This window comes from Callospermophilus lateralis, chromosome 6 (genome assembly GCF_048772815.1).
Source record: "Callospermophilus lateralis isolate mCalLat2 chromosome 6, mCalLat2.hap1, whole genome shotgun sequence".
Classification (NCBI taxonomy): domain Eukaryota; kingdom Metazoa; phylum Chordata; class Mammalia; order Rodentia; family Sciuridae; genus Callospermophilus; species Callospermophilus lateralis.
This window is the reverse complement of record NC_135310.1, coordinates 2,079,352-2,100,780: the sequence shown is the minus strand read 5'-3', so window position 1 is coordinate 2,100,780 and position 21,429 is coordinate 2,079,352. Positions and strand designations below refer to the sequence as shown.

General features: G+C 56.8%; 1 protein-coding gene across 1 annotated transcript; it reads right to left on the bottom strand.

The window, feature by feature from the left end:
• Positions 1–874: 874 nt before the first annotated feature.
• Positions 875–16,071, bottom strand: LOC143401752 (protein unc-93 homolog A-like). Its single transcript, XM_077109618.1, has 8 exons — positions 15,985–16,071; positions 14,705–14,886; positions 14,117–14,352; positions 12,525–12,650; positions 9,091–9,305; positions 7,856–7,991; positions 7,278–7,409; positions 875–1,140 (listed from the first exon to the last, which is right to left on the bottom strand). Exons 1-8 carry the CDS (start codon positions 16,069–16,071, stop codon positions 875–877), a joined length of 1,380 nt encoding a protein of 459 aa, XP_076965733.1.
• Between the last annotated feature and the right edge of the window lie 5,358 nt (positions 16,072–21,429).

The window sequence follows — 21,429 nt, the reverse complement described above, 5'->3', positions numbered from 1 at the left end:
CGTCTGCACAGAGGGCACCTGGAGCCCGGGCACAAATTCAAGGGGGCAGGGGGTGGGGCCTGGGCAAAGGTGAAAGGACACAGGACCACTGGGACCAAGAAGGACAGTGTGGAGAGAGTGTGGACAGCATTGCCCGCGGCAAGGAGGAGACACGTAAGGGACAGTGCACCCAGGAAGGAGTGACAGACACCTGTGTGCCCAGCTCAGGCATGGCAAGGTCCTCTGTCCCTGCCCAGTTGGAGGCATTCTGGATGATTCCGCTGGTCTGCAGCACGCCCAGTCACTTCCCCGATTGTCACAACACACGACTAAACATTCAGGGTCCTGCAGGTGAACTGGGCTGGCACGACGCAATGACAGAGAAATCTCTTTCTTTGGGTTCAGCGATGGCCTCTCTGACCCAGCTCCCACCAAGGAGGCAAGACAGGCAAGACAGAGGGGGAGCCTGCCTCAAACCCGGGTTTTATTAATGGGGGGGCTAACCCATGGAACATTCTATCCACAAAAGGGCAAAGGATAGGCTGACAACCCACAGGGGGTGTGATTCAACCCCATCGGGTGACGCCCACCCCCAGAGCTGCACCTTTCTATCCAGGCGGAGGTCAAAACCCCTTGCACTGCAGGTGCAATGCAGTCCAGCACCTCTTTACCCAGGAGGTCCAGGTGTGTGCATGGCCCTGTTCAGGGCGGCCCAGTTCCTGACGGTGTGCGAGCCTCTGGGAGATAAGCATCGGACAGGAAGCAAGTGCTGAATCTGCCATGTGAATGTGGAGACCCTCTGTGGGCTCAGGAGGCTGCCTCCCTGCGTTCAGCTGGCTCGCCGCACCCCTTTGGAACTCGGGTGGTGGAAGTCCCTCACCATGGCCCACTGCTGTCACATCGCTGTCCCCGTCTCTTCCTCCACTGCTTGGCTGGTCTGTGTGGCCATGAGGGTCTTGACCGGGCTCCTGGATTCCAGGTACTCAACAGTCCCGTAGGAGACCATGGCCACTGCCAGGACGCCCAGCAGGATGTAGAGCTTGACACTGACACAGAGAAAGGAGCTGTAGCCGAAGGCGGCGACGAAGCCCAGGGCCTCCCAAATGCGATAACTGGCGAAAGCCGCTTCCTTGTTCCTCTGGAACAGGGTGCCAAAGAGAGCTGCAAGGGGAGGCGGCGTGAAAACCTGCGCCGACCCAGCGCCAGGAGGACGTCGGCGACAGAGCGCTCTGCCGCTGCCCAGTCCCCTCAGAACTGGACTTTCCGACCAGCCCTCCCTACAGACCAGGAACCCCAGCCGACAGAGGGGGCTGCACAGCCAGGCCTGGCCAGGGACAGCACCCTCCCCAGCCAGGAGCCAGCGAGGCCAGGCCCAGCCTGGCTGCTTCACTCAGGGACCTTCTGGGAAGCTGCTGAGGAGCTGGCCAAGCCAGGACCGAAGCGCTGAGTTTTCAGAGGGCAGCAGTAAGGCGACTCCTACATCTGGGATTTTCATTCCAATCCTTGGAGGATTTTTCCCTTTTAGTCACTCTTTTTCTTAACATCTTAAGTGTTTTTTTTATTTATTCTATGAAAGTTTTATTTTATTTTTTTGGAGGGAGGTAACCAGGGATTGAACTCTCGGACACTCAACCCCTGAGCCACTTCCCAGCCCTATTTTGATCTTATTTAGAGACAGGGTCTCACTGAGTTGCTAAACACCTCACTTCTGCTGAGGCTGGCTTTGAACTTGCGATCCTCCTGCCTCAGCCTCTCAAGCCACTGGGATCACAGAGGTGCGCCACCCCGCCTGGCATGATCTCATTCTTAATGGTCACACAGAAGTAGACATGTTTGGGGGTTATCCTGAGGACTTAGAGCAGAAGAATTCCACCAACAGATCCGGGGTGGAAGGCCCCTGGCCTGGTGAAGGAGCTCGTGTGGATAGGAGGTCCTCACAGGATGGTGCTGATGAGAAAGGCTGCCGAGGATCGGGATGGGGTAACGTGGCTCCCTGGATGGGGATAGGTCACGGTGTCCTGGTAGGATGGGGGTAGATTGATCAATACGAATCCAGGAAAGCCTCATTAAAGTGGCCTCACAGGACCGGTGCTGATTAAGGGCCCCACGGGGCTGGTATAGATCAGAAGGGCCTGACTAGGTGGATGGAGACTACGTTGTCTTCCCAGGGCTGGGACCACTTAACCTCTCCCAGGATCCTTATTTTGAAGTCCTAACCCAAGTAGCTCAGAGTGTGCTCCTATTTGGAGACAGGGTCTTGGCAGAGATTACTAAGTTCAATGAGACCACCTAGGTGGCCCTAATCAGATATGGGCAGTGTCCTTCCAGCAGAGGAAATCAGGCCACAGACTCCCAGAAGTATCACTTTGAGGACATGGGGAGGGAGGCCATCTGCAAGCTCAGAGACGGGCCTCAGCGGGCAGCAGCCCTGACCACACTGGCTGTCCAACTCAGGCCCCCACAAACGTGAGTGCTGTCAAGTCCCCTGGCTACGGTGGGACTGGCAGCTGCTGCAAACTCACGCAGTCTGATAAAAGCTTGCAGATGAAAGTCAGCCACTCAGCTTCCTGTCCCTCTGGGTGTGATTTTGGACACACCTACATGAGGTCTGCTAGAATCCCATCTCTGGACAGGACAGAGGAGCAGGTGCCTCTGGGAGGCCAGCTTATAAGATGACATGAGGACCTGCCCCAGTGTCTCCAGGTCACTGTCCAGCTCCGCCCAGCCTGCTGCTTCTCCCACCCTCTTCACAAAGACCACCCTTAGCCCCTGAGCTGCCACAGAGCCTTCCCAGTATGCACGAGGCCATCCTGACAGCCCCGACACCTCCCTCCCCCTCCTGCCTAGACACATTCTAGTCTCTCTGCCAGCCCTCCCCCTCCCCCTGCTCCTCCCCCTCTCCTGATATTCCCACGCAGAGGGGAGTCCCCACCCGCATGGAGAAGTTGGGTCTTCCCAAGCCCTGTGACAGGGTGTTGCTGAGATGCTGAGGCTGCCTTGAGCTGGTGATCCTCCTGCCTCAGCCTCCTGAGATGCTGGGAATATAGCTATGCACCACCTTGGATGGGGTGCTGTGCCTTCTAGAGCAGGGCAAGGTCTGGGGAGCTCAGGGGAGCTCAGGGGAGCCAGCAGCAGAGACCCAGAGTTAAAATGCCTCTCCTGGCCATGACGGCTACCTGCAAACACACTCCGGGAGACATCACCAAGTACATGAGAATAACTGTTCTCCCCTAGGAGTTACGTGTTTGGAAAAGAAAACAATGTACCCTACTACAAAATACAGAAGTCATTCCACCTGAAACTACCCCTTATCCAAGGGTCCCTTGTTCTAGTCATTCACTGGACGTCAGCATTTGTTATGCCTGGGCTCTTAGTAACTTTGCCCAATTTTGACTTTTTTTTTTTTTGCCTGAGAGTATGTTCTATGTCAATATAAAGAAAGGAATTAACACAATTGTTTGTGTGCCTCAGGGAGGAAAAAATGCAAACATTCTCACTACAATCCTGTTAAACATCTAGAGAGTGACAGTATGGAAGCTGTGGAGCTGTTTAGCCAGTTCCTTCTTGACTTGGAGTGCAGAAGTATTTTAGAGGATGCTCCTGCCAGGTGTGGCGGCACATGCCTGTAATCCCAGTGGCTCAGGAGGCTGAAACAGGGGGATTGTAGGTTCACAGCAGCCTCGGCCACTTAGAGAGGCTGTGAGCAACCTACTGAGACCCTGTCTCAAAGTAAAAATTTAAAAATTTAGATGTGACATGATTATGTCACTCAGTAAATCACATTTGTCTCTGTGGTGCAGGTTTCACCAAAGTCACTGCCTCCACTGAGGTCGTAGGGAGGGTCAGGAGACCAGCTCCGAAGCCCAGGGCTGGCATTGAAGCTGCTCCGTGAACAGGAAGAACATTCGGGTCATGGGAAAGGACCTGTCCTGGGGTCCAGTCCAGGATCTGAGGGGACTGTGTACTTTTATACCAAGTGTCAGGGGAAAGCCGTCCCCTACCTGGCACACTGGGGTGTAGCTGGTTTGCAGATTTTCTTTATTGAATTTCTAATCCCCCAGTGTCTCCTGGGTAAGGGTGGAGCAGTGCCGTCTCAAGGTCTTCCCTTGACAGGGCTTTTCTGAGCCATGTCCCTCCAAGGGGCCCTGTGATCCCGTCACTGCAAGATCTGCCAGACACAGTGCTGTCTGCTTGGGGCACCCTCCTTCCCTGAGGTGGAAATGCAGGCCAGAGGGCTCCCTGCCCTTTTCAGCCACCAGCCAGACATACACCCCTGCTCCCACCCCCATCGCCCAAGAACATCTGCTTCCTGCTCTCCCGAGTGCCCTCCCTGCAAATCTGCTCACTCTCTCTGCAGGAAGCAGAGTCATCCAACTGCACAGAGGCCCACACCCCTGACCTCAGCTGCCACTTCCCCGGGAGCCTCGCCAGCACTACTGCCTGGGTCAGGACACCACTGTCTGGGTCAGGACACCACTGTCTGGGTCAGGGCTCCACTGTCTGGGTCAGGGCTCCACTGTCTGGGTCAGGGCTCCACTGTCTGGGTCAGGACACCACTGTCTGGGTCAGCACACCACTGTCTGGGTCAGCGCACCACTGTCTGGGTCAGCACACCACTGTCTGGGTCAGGACACCACTGCCTGGGTCAGCACACCACTGTCTGGGTCAGGGCTCCACTGTCTGGGTCAGGGCTCCACTGTCTGGGTCAGGACACCACTGTCTGGGTCAGGGCTCCACTGTCTGGGTCAGCACACTACTGTCTGGGTCAGCACACCACTGTCTGGGTCAGGACACCACTGCCTGGGTCAGCACACCACTGTCTGGGTCAGCACACCACTGTCTGGGTCAGGGCTCCACTGTCTGGGTCAGGGCTCCACTGTCTGGGTCAGGACACCACTGTCTGGGTCAGGGCTCCACTGTCTGGGTCAGGGCTCCACTGTCTGGGTCAGGACACCACTGTCTGGGTCAGGACACCACTGTCTGGGTCAGGGCTCCACTGTCTGGGTCAGGGCTCCACTGTCTGGGTCAGGGCTCCACTGTCTGGGTCAGGACACCACTGTCTGGGTCAGCACACCACTGTCTGGGTCAGGGCTCCACTGTCTGGGTCAGGGCTCCACTGTCTGGGTCAGGACACCACTGCCTAGGTCAGGGCTCCACTGTCTGGGTCAGGGCTCCACTGTCTGGGTCAGGACACCACTGTCTGGGTCAGCACACCACTGTCTGGGTCAGGGCTCCACTGTCTGGGTCAGGGCTCCACTGTCTGGGTCAGGACACCACTGTCTGGGTCAGGGCTCCACTGTCTGGGTCAGGGCTCCACTGTCTGGGTCAGCACACCACTGTCTGGGTCAGGACACCACTGTCTGGGTCAGCACACCACTGTCTGGGTCAGGACACCACTGTCTGGGTCAGGACACCACTGTCTGGGTCAGGGCCCCACTGTCTGGGTCAGGGCTCCACTGTCTGGGTCAGGACACCACTGTCTGGGTCAGGGCTCCACTGTCTGGGTCAGGACACCACTGTCTGGGTCAGGACACCACTGCCTAGGTCAGGGCTCCACTGTCTGGGTCAGGGCTCCACTGTCTGGGTCAGGACACCACTGTCTGGGTCAGCACACCACTGTCTGGGTCAGCACACCACTGTCTGGATCAGGGCCCCACTGTCTGGGTCAGGGCTCCACTGTCTGGGTCAGGACACCACTGTCTGGGTCAGGGCTCCACTGTCTGGGTCAGGACACCACTGTCTGGGTCAGGACACCACTGCCTAGGTCAGGGCTCCACTGTCTGGGTCAGGGCTCCACTGTCTGGGTCAGGACACCACTGTCTGGGTCAGCACACCACTGTCTGGGTCAGCACACCACTGTCTGGGTCAGCACACCACTGTCTGGGTCAGGACACCACTGTCTGGGTCAGGGCTCCACTGTCTGGGTCAGGACACCACTGTCTGGGTCAGCACACCACTGTCTGGGTCAGGGCTCCACTGTCTGGGTCAGGGCTCCACTGTCTGGGTCAGGACACCACTGTCTGGGTCAGGGCTCCACTGTCTGGGTCAGGGCTCCACTGTCTGGGTCAGCACACCACTGTCTGGGTCAGGACACCACTGTCTGGGTCAGCACACCACTGTCTGGGTCAGGACACCACTGTCTGGGTCAGGACACCACTGTCTGGGTCAGGGCCCCACTGTCTGGGTCAGGGCTCCACTGTCTGGGTCAGGACACCACTGTCTGGGTCAGGGCTCCACTGTCTGGGTCAGGACACCACTGTCTGGGTCAGGACACCACTGCCTAGGTCAGGGCTCCACTGTCTGGGTCAGGGCTCCACTGTCTGGGTCAGGACACCACTGTCTGGGTCAGCACACCACTGTCTGGATCAGGGCCCCACTGTCTGGGTCAGGGCTCCACTGTCTGGGTCAGGACACCACTGTCTGGGTCAGGGCTCCACTGTCTGGGTCAGGGCTCCACTGTCTGGGTCAGGACACCACTGTCTGGGTCAGGACACCACTGCCTAGGTCAGGGCTCCACTGTCTGGGTCAGGGCTCCACTGTCTGGGTCAGGGCCCCACTGTCTGGGTCAGCACACCACTGTCTGGGTCAGGGCTCCACTGTCTGGGTCAGGGCTCCACTGTCTGGGTCAGGGCTCTCTCCATAACCATGGGGGTGGGGGCCGAGTTAAATTTCCACCCTCCACGCTGCTTCCCCCGACCCCAGTCCTGCCACCGAACTGGATGAGGACTGAGGCCTGTGACTCCTGCCATCATCATGGGTGTTTTAATTCCTCCCAGTCACCAGTCCCCCAAGTACATCAGGGGTCCCTGGGGACAGCTCTGTGGGGCTGCACCTGGACCCTGTCACCTCTCCTTGGCATTCTGGTCCTGTCCCACATCTGTGCCCGGGTGGGGGGGGGACCACCAGTGTCTGCCTCACCATTTCCCATGGCCTGGCGTCAAGGTCACCCATCCTGTGATCTGGTGCCTGTATGTGGCCCACTCTCTGAACCCCGCAGGCCTCTCTCCTCCTCCCGCTCTGCTCAGCTTCTGGTCACCCAGGGACCACCAGGCCATGCAGGTGGCTCACCCTGCACAGCTGGAGCTGAACAGACACTCAGAGACATACTGCAGACCCAGAGCTCGGTGAGAAGCCCTCACAGTCTGGGCTCCCTCTCCCTTCCCCCACGCAAGCACCTGGCCTCTGATGGAGCCTTGGGCTGGCTGGGGTCTGGCGGCCACACCAGCGGCTGTCCACTCCCCTGCCATCTGCCCAGTGACTGAGCAAGGGGGCCAAGGGGCTGGGCTCTGCTCACTCACCATTGTTCTGCGTCTGCCAGACAATGTCCCCCATGCCCCAGAGGCCGGGGAGCAGGAAGAACACTGCCATCTGGGAGGAGCGTGGACGCCACAGCAGGAGGGCCAAGATGCAGGAGAGGTGGGTGGCTGCACCTGGGACAGAGGGAGGGGCCAGGACACGCAGTGCTTAGACCCCAGCAGAGGAGCCACATTTCCTCCTCTGCCCCCTGCTTAGCCGTCACCACAGTGTGAGGGGACCGCAGGTCTCTTGAGCAAGCTGGGGCATTGTGCCACCTGATCCGGGTGGACCTCTGGGCTCCAAACCTGCCTCAGAGAACCTGTCCCGTGGACTGCAGCTGCCTCAGCCTGGGGGGTTATAGGCTGTCTTCTCTGGACCTCAGGTGGCTCCTAAGCTGAGGGGACTTAGACTCAGTGACTGCAGAGGGGCTTCTCATGAGGGTGAGCCTAGGGCCCTGGTCAAATGTTTCTACGGAGCTCCTGGGCCTCCGAGCTACTGGGTGGCACCTGTGCCATCAGTCCCCACCCCCTGTCTGAGCAGTCCCCCCCTTCCACTGCCGAACTGGGAGGGGGCCACCTACCCAGCACGTAGATGGCTCTCCTGCCCGTGTAGTGGGAGAGCCTCCCAAACAACAGAGAGCAGAGCGCAGTGGACGCAGAGAAGCAGATCATCACGTAGCCCACAAACTGGATGCCCAGGACGCAGGTGACGAAGGACTGCAGGAAGCACAGGGGGCCGTCAGCAGGGCCCACGCTCCTCTGTGGCTCCAGCCCCAACTCCCTGTGCTGCTGAGAACCACTGGCCCTGGGACAGCAGGCACACTCCTGTCTGCAGGCCCAGCACAGGGGACGACACTCGTGACCGTAGGGACATCCCCCCCAGGGTCACAGCTGAAAAGAGAGCGAGTGGACAGACTTCTACGTGGAGTCCTCCCCGTTCTGTGCCCGGTGTCACCGTCTAGGCATCGACCCACGGCACTGGGAGGGACAATCGTCCACCAACCCCATCACTTCCTACTGGCCCTAAAGACAGAAGAAGATGGTTTGAAAATTGGGGTCTAGCAGGAGAGGCCAGGAGCTGAGATGCTGCCCTGCCAGTCACAGGAAGTCCCTGGGCACCCTCAGCACACACTGCCATCCTGGGCAGGACCAAGGCAGACACCCAGGAGAAGGGCTGGGCTGACGGCAGCCCACATGGAGACTGCTCACCTGGGCTGGGGCACGGACAGCCCTGATGGCTTTGGGGTGTCCAAAGGCCAAGTGGACTTTGGGTGTCCTGTTTGCCTCTTTGGAACCTTCGAGACCCTCCCTCCACACCGGAGACTGCCCTCCGTATAGCACTGACACACGCAATTCACCACACCAGACAGTTCTGGGGCACAATCGTCCCTCAAGGATGCTTGTCCTTGATCTGAAATTCAGTCTGAATGGGCAGCTGCCCCAATGGTGCTGGTAGGCAGCTCGGCCAGGGAGGCGGGGTGGTGGGAATGAGGCAGGAGGACCAAGCCCTGGAGGGCAGGCCTAGGTGACCCAGACTAGCCAGTCCAGCCTTGATTGTGGCCCTCTCAAGGTTACATAATGCCCAGAGTGTGGTGGGGACAGGGATGTCAACTCCCACCCAGGACCTGAGAGGGCCTGTGGGTCTGAAGGTACTTGGGGCTGAGTCACACACTCAGCCCTGCCAGGGCCAGGACCTCTGTGGGCTGTTCCCACCCTGGACCTGGGTAGGTGGCCCTGGGACCCTGTGTCCCTTCAGGTGCAGACGGGGCAGGGGCACCAGTCGGGCGGTGACTGCATGAGCTGCTGCAGGGCCTACCCTGGTGTACTCTCCAGAGAGGAACCCCTGCTGCAGTCCACTGTACATCGGCAGCAGGGTCAGGAGGCACAGGCGCTTGTCCCTGAAGAGCTTGAAGGTTGACAGTAAGGTGGACCCAAGGCGTGATGGCTTCGTCTCGGCCTCGTTCTGGGATTCACTGTCCTCTGTGGCTTCCAGAAACACGGCTGTCAGCAGGATGGCCAGGACGCCAATTGCTGAAAGGGGCAGAGGGGCAGGGAGCTTCAGTGTGGACAGGACTCACCCAGCCGCTTCTTCCCTTCCCACAGGTTCTCCCAGTCCAGACGCAGGTGCCGTCAGACACACCAGACCTCAGCCAAGCCTGGGACCCCACGTGCCTAGCCACACAGACACACATGTTGCTCGTGGTCAACGTGGGGCCTCCAGGCTTCCACGGGGAACCTGCCATGGACCCGCACTGTCTTCACGGGCACAGGAGACACAACAGCTGGAGAGAACCCAGGCCACCGTCTGTCTGAATTCCTGCAGCAATGTCTACCGACAGCAGACTTTTTAGGAAAACAAGTCCCATCAGGGTACCATGTGCTACTCTCGTGTTTATTTTGAATCTTTTGCCTAAAATACTTTGGTGGGAACTGGTTAAATGGAGTGGATGCCATCACAGTGGGTCACGTTCGCTGCAGGGGATAAGGACAGAACTCTATTACCCAGGTGGAAGAGGCCACCAAGATCAGTAAAGAAGAGACAAAGCAAGTGCTGAGCCAGGTGCTGACCATGCGCCACCCGTGCTCAGCAAGGGGGACATGGGGATTTAGTCCCTATGTGCCCTGAAGGACTGGAGAGAAGCAGACTGGGGCGGAGGGACAGTGCTGAGGGGCTGCACAGCCTTTTATCTGAACCACGTCAGCGGGCTGCTGTGTAAACTGCTGTTTCTAACAGTGATGGGATCCGCTCCGAGGGAGCATCCTGGACCCCCAGGTGCCAGGCCTCAGGAGCCAGTGAGTCCCCTCCTCCCCGCCTGCCCCTGGCCCGCCCTCCTGTGCCTCAGCCCTGCTCTGGGTGGGGCCAAGCTGCTGCAGGTGGTGTCTCTCCACAGAGTCCCTTTCACTCCCAGCCGGTTCTCGGCTTTCTGGCAACAGGGATGACCCCGTGTGGGTGGCACAGGCTAGACGGAGGGAGTCTGGTCTTTCCCTTCCTCCTGGCACCGCTGGCCCTCAGAACACTTTGCAAGGACTCCTTCCCAGGGCGAGTATCTCAGACCTGCCCTCCTTGAAGTTGGTGTGAAGGATTCGTCTCCGTCTCTCTGACCTCGCCACCCCTCCCCTTTCATGACCAAGGGGCACTGGGGAGGCTCACCGAGCTCTGCAGCTGACCAGCCCTCACCAGCCACGTCAGGGCCTTCACCACTCGCCCAACCGACAGCTGGGTGTGGGGCACAGGAGCTCCCTGGCATCCCCAGCTGAACAGGCCCCTCCAGAGGAAGCCTGGAGTCTGGCTGCGTGTGAATCAGGGGGAAATCATGGTTTCCTCTCCTCTGCGGAGACGGGAGCTTGGGAGAGGCAGGTCAGCATGCAGAAGCCACACACCTTTGCTAGGAGCCAGGTGTGTGCAGACACCATGTGACCCAGTTCCCTCAAGGCGGTGGGGGATGTTGTGCAGGTAACGCTCTCGCCCTAAAGAAACTGGCTGCCAGAAACTACTTCATGAGTACAATGCTCAGGGAGCCTGAGGTCACTAAGTCACCGTGCTCTGCAGGTGCCAAGTATCTATCTAATGAGCAGCACCTGGGGCTAAGGCAAAGGAGGACTTGAAGGTGGCCTGAGGGTGCCACCCGTGCAGGGCAGGAGGGAAGGAGGGCCCGCGAGCCACGGACGTGCCGAGGGGGTCTCCTGTGGTCTGTGCCACTCCTCTAGATCTGGGTCAGCACTCGGCCTGTGGCCACATCCTGCTACCACCTGCTGCCGAGAATACTGCGTTAGCGTTGACTGACCCACGTCTCTGGCCTTCCCCGGGTGAAGACAGAACGAGCAGTTTCTTGAGACCAGGGGATGCCAGGAGCCTAATGTCCACTCCCAGATCCATCTCTCAGGGTGGTCACCCCAGGTCTGGAGTCCTGGAGCCATGGTCTCTGCTCTTGGTTGTCCAACTAGAGAGTGCAGAGGAGGGACGTGATCTCAGCTCAGCCTGGACACTGCCGTGAGCTGGGCCTACCTGCTCCCGTGGGGGACAGGGAAGGAAATGCAGGGAAAGCGGAAAGCTCAGGCCTGGCTGACCTCTACCCCTGTCCCCAGCACCAGACCCACAGAACCTGGGAACCCACGGGAAAGCACAGGCCACAGCCCGCTCCTCACCGACTCCCTCCACACCCTCCACTCTCCTTCCCAGCCACTCATCGGGCCTCAGACACCTTGGAGGGTCACCAGTCTCTGCTGTCCAGCCATGCTCCTGAACCTCCAGGCTCTCGGTCCCTCTGACCCTCTCACACCCACTCCCTGCTGCTTCTGCTCTCTTGTGTGCTCTGACTCCCCGTTTGCTCTTCCGTCTTCTGCAGGGCTCCCATGCCCTGGCCAGCCTGTGAGCACTGAGTCGCCCAGGCTATGGACCGTCCTCCCTGAAGTCCTTCCTGCTTCTTCCTCCCTAAAAACTCATCTCCTCCTGAGATCTCAAACTTGGCCCCTAGATGCCCCCAGACCCTCTCCTGTATCTGGTCCCCTGTACACTCTGAAGGGTCACCTGCCCCATCAAGCCAAATGCCTGCAGGCTGGTTGGCCTCAGCCACTTCTCCCTGTGTCTGCACACACACCCACTGGTCTTGTCCTCACTGTCCAGATGCTGCCTGTGCCCCTCGCTGCTCCTCTGGGTTGTGGCTCCCTGCTGGCTGGTCACCACCCAGCTTTCCTGCATCCCCACATCAGGTGGATATGAAAATCTGCCCAGGAAACAGATCTGCCCTTATCCTTGGGTCTTTCACAGTAGCCTTGACCAGTCTGACCACCTGTCTCAGACAGCCCACAGTGTCCCCCCAGTCGCACCTCCATCCACCCTTCCTGGCCTTTCAGGGTCACCTGGATGGAGTTGGTCCTCAATGCCTTGGTCCCCTGGATGGGGTCTGTGGTAGCTGCTTGCCTAGTGAGCTGGCTGTGGCCAGTGAGCTGGCCAAGTGTGGCTAGGGAGCCTTAGAAACAGACTGTGGGATTTAATTGGTTGGAATGTGGCTGATGGCCAGTGCATGGGGCTCTGGGGATGAGAAGAGATTTAAATGTCACGGGCACCCTGCAGGGTAGCGCTGGCCCACAGGCCTGCTTTCCAAAGAGAAGCCCCTGAAGACCTCCAGACCACACAGGGCAGGGGTGCTGAACGGAGACGGACCACTTAGGAGCTGGGAAGGTGCTCTTCAACCCAGGAAGCGGCTGGGCTTGGCCTTCGTGGGACTCTCTTGGGCTCAGGACACGTACCGGTGTAGATGCCCAGCAGTGTGTAGATCAGCTCCTGGGAGGGGTGGTGGGTGCTGTTGGTGGGTGCTGTGGCCATCAGGCAGTCGTTGGCCCCACAAGACTCGGGGTGCTCCTCTGGGGTGGCCTCTGTGGGGTCAGGAGTGTTAAGGTCTGTAAACAAGTCAGATTGGCACCTGTTATTTTGCCAGAGAAATGTTAAAGTCTGTAAACAAGTCTGGATGGCGCCTGGCCAAATGCCAGAGGGAGTGGTTTGTAAAGTAACAAAAGCGAGCCATTAAGTGTGGAGATTCCTTATTGGTTGACTGCTGTATCTAGTTTATGCTAATTAAGATAAGCTGTGTGGAATGTATAAATACCGCTCCTGTCCTACAATAAACGGCTCCTATTCCTGCTGCATCAACGTACACAAGTCATTCGTCACCCCCCTCTTATTCTGCTGCAGCCGGACTGCGGCAAGGAGCAAACAGCCTATGAGAGTCCTGGTGATAGAGAGTCCTGGGCGTCGGAATGGGAACAGGGCGCAGGGTGGTGGAGCCTCTGAGGCAGGACGTGGAAGGACCCAGCTGTTTGACAAGGACCAGGGCACGTTCACCCTTAGGCACACCCTGATCTCAAGACCCCTCATCAGGGAGGGAGAGGGTCAAATCCGCTTTCTGCCGAGACAGGGAAGAGCACACGCAGCGTGGGCCTGGCTACTTCGTGCCCTCTCCTAACGCACCACAGTCGGTGTCCAGGGTCTGCATGGCACAGCCTCGTGACAGTGACCTCACAGCACTGTCTGGCGAGACGTGCAGCACAGGGACGGAAGGCCGTGAGAGCTGAGGGCACCAGGCAGTGGGTGCGGAAACCCCGCTGGCCCTGAGGATGTGTGCCCTGGGTTCCTGCCCTCAGCTCCCAGGCCTGAATGTCCAGTGAGCCTGCTGCTGCACTCGCCAGGGCCCAGACGTAGCCCTCCCTGCTGGGGGACAGCAAGAACCAAGCCCCTGTGGTTTCCCTGTGGGGATGCCAGTAGCCAGTGATGATGGTGCTCTGGAAAGAGCAGGAGGTTTGGCTACAGCTTCCCAAAGCTGGGCTCTACCTGGGAGAGCAGGAGCTGGGCCAGGCTGCAGGACAGGATCAACCCGACAGCAGCAAGAGGCCAGAGCCTTTCCCCCAGGGCCGGCTCCTGCCCAACTCCTCTGGCCAGACTGAGATCCTCCACACGGTGGTGTGCAAGTCACATTCCACATCACAGCTGGGCAAGGGACACTTAAGGCAGGTGACGCAGGGCTCCGCCATGAGTGCACCTCTTGTTACAGGAAGGACTGGCCACAGAACTTTAAAAAGCTGCCCATGGATTAATTCCATAGGAAATAGTCAGGCAAACCTGTTCTTTGCCCCCAAGGAAGCCATGACTCCATGGACCCTTGCTCCCTGGGAGGGGGCAACGTGTGGAGATGGATCTTCAGACCCTGACTGTCCTTGGAGGAGCAGGGTCCGCATGTGACTCTGCAGCTGGGGCCAGCTGAGGGCCTCCTCTGGGAACAAGGGCAAGTGCCTACGTGCTGTCCGCCCTCTTGGAGGTCACCAGGGACACCCTGTTCTTCCCTTACCTTGAGTGGGAGTCTGCCCAAACACCAGAGAGGAGATCAAGTTGCCCCACACCCCAGAGGACTGGAAGATGAGGAAGAAGATGCCGAAGTACTGGTTCACCACGTCCTCGCCGAGCTCGCCCACTTCCTGTGCATGCGTGTTCCCCAGGACCAGGACCGTGAGGTAGGTGCACTGAGCAGACCACAGGGGGGCCGCTCCCAGCCCCAGCAAGATGGAGGTGGGGATCAAGGTGAACCTGCAGAAAGGGCAATGGGTGGCCCTTGCATCCCTGCCCTTGATCCTGGCCACGCCTCCCAGACTCACCCTCCTCAACTGAATTAGGTTCTTCCTGCCATTACTGGGGCCATGGAGCCCGTGGGGTGCAAGGGAAGCTGAGGGCCGTGGACAGATCCCAGGAAGAGGTCAGCACTGGAGGTCAGGAGGAAGAGAGGGAGCCTTCGGGAAGGCAGGGAAGTCCTGGTGGGAAAGTGGGGAGGGGGCTGCCAGTCAGCCTCCCGCAGAAACTGAAGGGACCAGCACAGAGGAGCGCAGTCAGGTGCCACCAGAGTCCTGCAAACCAGGAGGTGGGGGGGCGGGAGGGCGGGTACCAGCTGGCGTAGAAGTTGCCCAGGGAGAAGGCCACGTAGCAGCACATGGAGCCAACAATGGTCCACTTGCAGCCACATCTCTTGATGAGAATGGGTGGAAGGAACATGGAGGACAGGAGGACAGCGCCGTAGAGCGTGCCAAGCGTCGCCACCCCCATGCCATCCTCGCTGTAGAGGCTGCTCTGTGGAAACAAGACCGGCCTGTCAAGGAGGGGGAGGAATAGGCAGGAGAGTGGTGTGGGTGCGAGGACCTGTGGGCTCAAGGCCACCTCAGGTCCCCAACCTAGTAACAGGCCCTCTTGTGCTAAGGACACTGCAGGTAAGTGGCGTAAGGCCAGCAGCCTGTCAACAGCAGGGACGGGCACCCTGCTCCCTGTAAGTGTGGAGGTGGGGACACCCGCCGGCCTCAGCACCTGGGAGGAGGACCAAGAGAAGCTGCTGGAAGGCCTCCCTCTGCGTGGAAGCAGAGGGCCCTTCTCCCGATCCTCCTGCAGCGCTGGAGCAGTACTGAACTCTGGTTCAATACTGGGCATGCAGTAGGAGGCCACTTCTTGACCTGGTTGACAAACCATGGGAGACTGTGGTCATCACCAGAAGTTCCAAAACGGTGTCATTGTGTGACAGCCCTGGCCACAAGGTGCAACACTGAGCAAACTGCTCTCAGGGACAGCGATGGCCTGCCTCCTGCCAGTCCATGGAACTCTCTGAAGGTCTAACTGCCAGTGAAAGATCAGACTTGAAGTCATGTCGACTCAGCCCAGGTCCATGGCACCAGCACCAGAGCCTTCTGGAAACCATGGGGTTTGTACGACTCGGACTCAGGAGGAAGCAGTCCATCAGTAGTTCAGAAGGAAGACTGTTCTGCCCAGGTTCACACTTTTGCTTAAAGGCAGCATGGGATCGATGAGGTCTAGCAAGGTTTGATAGATTGTTATTTCTGCACAGAGCACAAAGCCAGGGGCAGGGAGCCATGGAATTCAGGATTTTTCTTGTGTCTCCTTCTGACCACCAAAGGCAAATCGTCCTCTAAAGCACTCTCTCGAGACACTGGCTCTGCTTGTCCAAGGGTCACACAGTGTACAGCCCGTGGAAATGTAAGTAGGACTGACGCTGTCAGGTTTGTATTAAAACACAGTCTGTTCTGGAGAATTCAGAGGCACGGGGCGAAGAGAGTCTAGGGTGCATTGACAAAAGAAATGGCCTTGCACTATCTGTTGCCTGTGGCTCTGGAGGCAGGACAAGCTTAGAGGTCAAGGTCATGTTCCAAGTCCCACACCTACCTGCAGGTTCTGCAGACCTCCATAGGCTGTGAAGAGGAGGAGGAATCCAAAGGAGACCACGAGGACGTTCCTCAGGCTTCTCTCCATGGTGCCGGCTCAGGGTCCACTGGCAGTGGGCACATAGAGGTGGAGCTCCCTGCAAGAAGCAAGTCGGCACAGGGAAGCCACCTGAGCCAGGGTGCCGTCCTCCCTCTGAGTCACAGTGTGCTAGCCGTCAAGGCTGCTACTAGTTAATGAACTTGGTCACACTGGGCCCCGGAGCACCAGGGTGTGTTACTCATTTACCTTCCTGCATCTCACCTCGACCCCTTCCTCTGAGGCAGTGCGGGTGGCTCTTCTCAGCCGGTACACGATGGCACTTTCACTTTACTTTGGATAGGTGTGATCTTATGGCAAAGTGATACACTTCCTATTCTACATGTGCATGTTACCTACCTTCTACCTGGAAAGAAGTTGTCAACAGTGCTGAATGTGGAAGGTTCTTCTGTCCTAAAAAGCAAAGCATAAATGTCAACCCCAAGGCACTGAGTTCAACTTCTGAAAAGGAGCTAATATGAGGACACCCCAGGCCCAGCCTTGGCATTGCAAAGACCCGATGATCTTACACTGTTGAGGCCATTTAAGAAGATTCCATGAGTAGGACTCTTTACAACATGCAGAGCACCCAGTGGGCCCATTTCATGGCACCCACACAGCACTCTTCTAACTATCTAAGAAATCTAAGACCTGTTACACACAGGACACAGCTTCAGCCAAGGGGTTGGACATGTCCCTTCTTGAGCAGTGCTGGTCGGGTCAGCAGTCACTGGCCACATGCAACAGCTGAGTTCCTGACCTGCAGCAGGTGGAGCTGTGACACGGAACTCAGAGCTGCATTTTATTTAGTTAATTAAAATTCAAACAGCAGTTACTGAATTGGATAGGGCAAGTCTGCTCCAAACCTCGGAGCCGAAGCTGGAAAAATCCCTTTGCTACTCATTTGTTAGTAAAGCTAGATGCTTGCGGACTGTTCCCAAAGCTCTGTGACCCTGGTCACCTCTACCTAGTGTGGATCTATGAAGTGAGCCTTCCAGCGTTGGTCAGGGACATGTGGTGGCAACTGTTGAGGGAAGCCACCATCTGAAAACTATGACCCTCGGTCAAGGGGATGAGGTGCTGGAAGCTTAGTCTGAGGACAATGAAAGTCTGATGAGATAATAAGTATGTGGAGCACATGTGGGTGACGCTGCTCGTGCAGAACTGAGAGCAGCATGGTGCACAGGGCCTGACCCTGGAAAGGCTCAACCGTTCCCCCTGGTGGGCGTTCTCAGGTGGCCATGTCCTCTCTGCACCTCGACTTCCCTTGAAAAGGGAGGCTGCAGAAATTCAGAAAGTCCCCGCAGCAGCTGGGCGCCGTGGCACACCTGCAATCCCAGCGGCTCGGGAAGCGGAGGCAGGAGGATCACCAGGTCCAAGCCAGACTCAGCAACTTAGCGAGGCCCTCAGCCATTAGTGAGAACTTGTCTCAAAGAGAAAAACATTAAAAAGAGCTGGGATGTGGCTCAGTGGTAAGGCACCTTTGGTTCAGGCCCTAGTTCTGGAAAAAGTAACAATACTCAGCATCACATGGACTTTCCACCTCAGCCTTGTAATCAGTTAATGAACTTTGACCTTCTTTTCAGTTTTGCAAGCCACCTCAGTGGCTTCGACTCTGGCCTGTGTATCTTATGCACAGGGCACTTGTCCTTGGTACTGGACGACTTCTGACCTTGTCTTCTGCTACTGCTGCTCTCTGGCCTGGCTGCTCAGGTTGACCCCGACCATCTTCTGGATGGGCCACCAGCCCTGGGAGCATCTTCAGCAGCTGCTTCCCAGCTCCCCACGGAGGACCTGGGACTCCTGACGCGTTTTACGCCATGCAGAATCCCCTTGGCCTCCTGTTTCGGTCTTTGCAAGCTTCCCCCTCCCTGTCCTGTCCCCTAGCTGGGAACTCACTTCCGACATCACTACTTTGGTCACATGAGCCTCTTCACCACCCCACCCCAGGCCCTGCTTCATGGAGGTTTGGAGAGACTTTTAAGATTATTTTTTATTCATATGTAACAGCAGAGTGCATTGCAATTCTTACTGCACATATAGAGCACAATTTTTCATATCTCAGGTTGTATACAACGTATATTCACACCAATTCATGTCTTTATACATGTACTTTGGATAATAATGTCCATCTCATTCCACCATCATTTCTAACTCTATGCTCCGGCCCTTCCCCTCCCACCCTCTGCCCTATCTATAGTTTGTCTATTCCTCTCATGCTCCCTCTCCTACCTCACTATTCATCAGCCTCCTTATATCAGAGAAAGCATTCGGCGTTTGGTTTTTTGGGGATTGGCTAACTCCATTTAGCATTATCTTCTCTAACTCCATCCATTTACCTGCAAATGCCATGATTTTATTCTCTTTTATTGCTGAGTAACATTCCATTGTGTATATACGTCACTTTTTATCCATTCATCTACTGAAGGGCATCTAGGTTGGTTCCACAGTTTAGCTATTGTGAATTGTGCTGCTATAAACATTGATGTGGCTGTGTCCCTGTAGTGTGCTGTTTTTAAGTCCTTTGGGTATAGAACTAGGAGAGGGATAGCTGGGTCAAATGGTGGTTCCAATTCCAGTTTTCCAAGGAATCTCCTCCATACTGCTGTCCATATTGGCTGCACCAATTTGCAGTCCCACCAGCAGTGTATGAGTGTGCCTTTTCCCCACATCCTTGCCAACACTTATTGTTGTTTGTCTTCATAATAGCTGCCATTCTGACTGGAGATGGTATCTTAGAGTGGTTTTGATTTGCATTTCTCTAATTGCTAGAGATGTTAAACATTTTTTCATATGTTTATTGCTTGATTATACATCATCTTCTAAGAAGTGTCTGTTCAGGTCCTTGGCCCATTTATTGATTGGGTTATTTGTTTTTTTGATGTTTAGCTTTTTGAGTTCTTTATATACCCTAGAGTTTAGTGGTCTATCTGATGTGTGAGGGGTAAAGATTTTTCTCCCAAGATGTAGGCTCTGTATTCACCTCACAGATTGTTTCTTTTGCTGAGAAGAAACTTTTTAGTTTGAGTCCATCCCATTTATTGCCTCTTGATTTTTAATTCTTGTGCCAAAGGAGTCGTATTAAGGAAGTTGGGGCCTAATGCCACATGATTACTACTTTTTCTTCTAATAGACGAAGAGTCTCTGGTTTTTTTCCTAGGTCCCTGATCCATTTTGAGTTGAGTTCTGTGCATGCTGAGAGATAGGGGTTTAATTTCGTTTTGTTGCAGATGGATTTCCACTGTTCCCAGCACCATTTGTTGAAGAGGCTGTGTTTTCGGTTTGGGGGGATTTTAAGAGTGCACAGCGTCTTTACCTTCTGGGAGGCTCCTTACCACAGAAGCCTCCAGCACCCCAGATCCCCGAGGCAGGTTTAGACATGGTCACCCACTGGCTTCCTCGTGTCTTCCCAGACCCTGACAACGGCCCTCATCTGCAGCAGCAGCCCCACAGACATGTGCTTGAACAGGGAAGGGAATGGCAGACCTGGGCACCTAGAAGCTGTCTTGGCTTCCATGCCACTCCAGCATTATGGGCAGAGTGTGCCCAGGAGCTGGGAACCTGCACCAGGGCTACCCTACACAAGACCGAAGAGATTGACACAGATGACCCAAGGTACCCACAATCATCCCACTCCTGGAAACTGGCATCCAGGGGAGTTCCAGTACCTGGGATGGAACAGAAAGGACTTCCGAGGCCTTGAATGTTGGATAACAGATCAAAGGACAGGTAGCTCATCCCAAAGAAAGGAAATGGGTTGCTAACCACTAACCTGGGGATCCACTCCCCCACCCCAACAGCTGCTGACCCCCTGGAGATCCAGCCGCACCTCCCAGCACAAGGAGTGGCTGATGATTCCCCCTGGCTCTTCTTCCCCTGTCTTGGGCACACAGGCAGACAGAAAGAGGAGGAGGGTGGACAGGAAATCTGGGACCCACAAAGGGGCAAGTCAGACTCCTCTCAGGGGCAGCCAGCTGGGCCCTCACTTCTCTCCTGCTCTCTATCTCTGGTTTGTCTGTTTCTTAAATAAAACTGGCTTTCCATGCTCGCCCCTGTGATTCTTGGGGGTCTATCTTCAACACTGGGGGGAATGAGGACCCACCCCAGTTTCCAAGACTGGTCCAACTTCACGGCTAGGTGCCACTGTTTGCCACCACTGGTAGCCGGCTGCTCCCAGGAGGCCAGTGGTAGAGATCTCTGCTTAACTCAGCAGGCTTCCTGCCAAGAAGCTGGGGAGAGCTCTGAATTTCAGGGAAGTGCTGTGAGTGGCCAGCTCTGCCCAGGAGAGCGCTCACAGAAGCCCATCAGCCTCAGTGTTCCTGACATGTACCTCTGAAGTCCCCTAGCCCTCATCTGACTCTGACCTGCAGAGGATGGCACTTGAAAGCACAGGGAGGGGCGATGGCTGTGTCCTGAGCAGCCGTCGCACTGGGAGAGGGCTGCACTCAGGGCCTGGGCAACCTTGGGGAAGAGCCACTGGTACTAGCACAGCCATGGTGAGCAGAGGGTTTCTCTTAGCTGTTATTCCAAAGCACCCATGATCCCAGGACAGGTCGGTGCCAGACTGGACCCCCATGGGCATGTGTGGCCGTGACAGCTGGCACCCAACTGTTCAGATACCTCCTGAGTGGGTGGAGGGTTCACGGGACCAGCGTTTGTCCTCAGTGAGGCAAAGCCTCCAACTGGGGAAGGGGTTTGGGACAAGAAGGCTGTGTTGATCTCTGAAGCCCCTAATTCCACATCCCGCAGAGGGCAGGGACCGCTCAGGACAAGAGCAGAAGCTGCTGACCCTCTCCACTCTTAGGGGCAGCTCCCGGCCCACAACCTCAGAGCTCTCTTGTCCTGGGATTCTGGAGCTTCCTTTCTCTGACGGGTCCTTAGCACACACCTCCTCTGGGGACATTTGAGTCCCCACTGACCACCAGCCAGGCTGCCCAGCCCCCGGCACAGCATCCCACCTGCTGAGGCACCCTCTGGGTTCCAGAGTGGGGGGCGTCTGAACCCTGCCTCCTCTCCCCCAGCGCAGCAGCCACAGTTCAGGAAACCGTAACTGCTTCACTCTCACTCCAGGGGTGACGGAGGGCCCTGGATTGGGACACTCATTCACACACACACTCATACCCACACACACACTCACACACACACACACACACGCGCGCGCGCGCGCACACACAAACACATGCACACGCACACACAAACACTCACACACTCATACACATACTCATACACACACACTCATACACACAGACTCATACACATGCACACACTCATACACACACACACACTCTGCTCTTCCAGTGCATGGCTCCTTTCCCCTTTCCAATGAGCCCCCCACTGCCTTAGATGTGGAACTGACTCCTGCAGTGCCCG

Bases quoted from the DNA above. Each gene is read 5' to 3' on its own strand.
- LOC143401752 (XM_077109618.1), bottom strand. From the start codon at position 16,071: ATGGAGAGAAGCCTGAGGAACGTCCTCGTGGTCTCCTTTGGATTCCTC. The intron at 9,306-12,524 runs GTACGTGTCCTG...TGCCCCTTTCAG, and splicing joins ACTGCTGGGCATCTACACCG to CAATTGGCGTCCTGGCCATC. The intron at 7,410-7,855 runs GTAGGTGGCCCC...CCTCTGTCCCAG, and splicing joins GAGAGCCATCTACGTGCTGG to GTGCAGCCACCCACCTCTCC.